This window comes from Loa loa, assembly GCF_000183805.2.
Source record: "Loa loa unplaced genomic scaffold supercont3.355, whole genome shotgun sequence".
NCBI classification, from domain to species: Eukaryota; Metazoa; Nematoda; class Chromadorea; order Rhabditida; family Onchocercidae; genus Loa; species Loa loa.
In genome coordinates this window covers 53639-55871 of record NW_018108535.1, presented here as the reverse complement: position 1 = coordinate 55871, position 2233 = coordinate 53639, and the positions used below count along the sequence as shown (strand labels likewise).

Genomic DNA, 2233 nt, shown 5'->3' with positions numbered 1-2233 from the left:
AAAATGAGAGGAAGAACTTCAAACTTTATCAATATTGTTGTATAGATCTGCACCGGATGCACATAGGTATCGGCCAAGTAAGGTAGCATGTGTTGTAAAAATTGTCGAAACATCCGTCTTCCATAGCCTGCAACAATAAATTGATGATTCGAATATAACACATTTCAAAGTATTACTTCAAATAATTGATATGATTATCATAGAATCCTAAAACATAACATTCTTATCTATAGATAAGTAATTGCTATCAATGATTTAAGCATAGTTTTCAATAACTGAAAAATTTGTCGCAACGAGAAATCTCCACTTCTAAATTAGTTCACTTTTTTTAATTTACTTCATTCTATGCAAAGGGTGAATTTAATTTTGCAGAACAAATAAGCAATGGGACAAATGAATAAATAAATGAAAACTAAAAATCTCAAAAATCCTCCCTCTCATTTAAGATATAGAATATTATTTTAATATTGGAAACATTTTGGAATGAAAATTACTAAAGAGCAAGGAGCAATTTGCAGTTACAAACGAGCAATTACGAATTTATATTTTTGCAAAATAATAATTATTATTATTACCTGGATAAAATAAGACCAATACCAGCTTGCCATTCATGAAAATGAGCTACGTACAGTGGTTGATAACCTTCGATCGCGTATAAATACTATAATAAGATTATCGATATAAATTGTTTTTTTTTTTTTGTAATTTAGCTAATTTCAAGATATCATAGATCGAAATTATTTTCGCATATATTTTTCAATCATTTGAAAAAGGACAGGAAATTAACCTTTTGGATGAATATTGCAACCATAAAACCCAATATGACAGCATCATTCGATTCGCTATCATGATATGGTATACCGATTTTACACGAATCCCATAGCTGAAATTGTTATGATTAACTGATGAGATCAGAGCTGAGTAATAAAAAGAAAAAAAGATTATTCTAAATTATTAATGGATTGATTAAAATTAATGTAAACATTTATCGGATGATTGATGATCGATAATGAATAATGCAAACAAAGTGGTTGTATAATCCAGCGAAATGCTGTGTAAGATACACAAAAAGGGGTTTTTGTAATTTAAAAATTTTCATTAATTTTTCCCAAATTACAATTAATTAGAACCTCTTGTTTCCACTGATCAAGTTTCCAAGCAGCCGAACCTATATCGAACAGTACCACTTTTGGGTAACCATCAATTAGCCATCTACCATAAGTAGCCTTGAAAGAAATCTTTTTAAACCTTAATTAATATAATTGATTAGTTATGTTATCCGTGGAAAGATACCAAAAAACAGAATGAAAAAAGAAGAAAGAATCAGAAATAGCTATAATTGTTACAGGATAATGATACCTTAAGGCCAAGATCATTTAATTGATCCATAGCATATTTCAATGGCGATGAATCAGGTTGTAAAATTTCAACCTGAAATTTCATGCAATTAAAATAACAACAAACGATCATATTGTTTGAGTGTAATATTCGCTAATGTTATTACTAATACGTACTTCTAACTTAACTCGTTCTTCCTTGTATGGACCCAACATGCAGTATTGATCGCCTAATTCTTCAGTTGTCACCGATGCTTTTGTTCGTAACACTGTATATATTCCACCAACTGTAAAATTAATTAATCTTTCCACTTTAATCAAGCATTAACTTATGATATCATTTTCTCATTTCTGGATGAATATTTCTTTAAGACTCAAATTAAACAAATGTATGTTAAAATTGGATAATGATTAATAATAAACGAAAAAAAGAAAAATAATGATTAACCTTTGTTAGCCACTTCCCAGGAGCATTCAAAAACAAAGCGACCTTCTCGACGTGCTTTTTCGCCATGATCCATTTCAGCAACTGTAGCATTTTCTAAGGCCTAAAAAAAGAAAAAAAAGTCACCCGTTTATTTTTCGTCTTCAATTAATTAATTAACAAGACACTATAAAATTTATTCAATTAACATGCTGAAAGTATATCACTTTGATTGCCCTAATTTTGAAAATTAAAATTCAAATCTTAATTAAAAATCCACTCATACACATAATATTATTATTACTTTTTGACTTATTCTGTATTACTGATTAGTTTAAAAGAAACAAGCTTTTGAATTTATTAAATTGCCTTACCAAAAGTTCCCTGACAATTTTTGTATGCGTAAGTCTACGTGACAAACGTCTTTGAGGTGTTGTCGATCCCGACATCTAAATAAATTTGAAAAGAATCA

At 29.0% G+C, this 2233-nt stretch overlaps 1 protein-coding gene across 1 annotated transcript in view; it reads right to left on the bottom strand.

The window, feature by feature from the left end:
• The window catches only part of LOAG_18542 (glycogen synthase), a gene marked incomplete at its 5' end in the record, with an annotated part of 9979 nt that extends 7769 nt beyond the window's left edge, over positions 1–2210 (bottom strand). Inside the window, 8 exons of the mRNA XM_020451205.1 lie at positions 25–127; positions 576–661; positions 788–883; positions 1131–1226; positions 1360–1431; positions 1515–1624; positions 1786–1885; positions 2136–2210. Coding sequence (XP_020305032.1) covers positions 25–127; positions 576–661; positions 788–883; positions 1131–1226; positions 1360–1431; positions 1515–1624; positions 1786–1885; positions 2136–2210 — 738 coding nt within the window. The remainder of the gene's footprint in view (positions 1–24; positions 128–575; positions 662–787; positions 884–1130; positions 1227–1359; positions 1432–1514; positions 1625–1785; positions 1886–2135) is intronic.
• Positions 2211–2233: the final 23 nt, after the last annotated feature.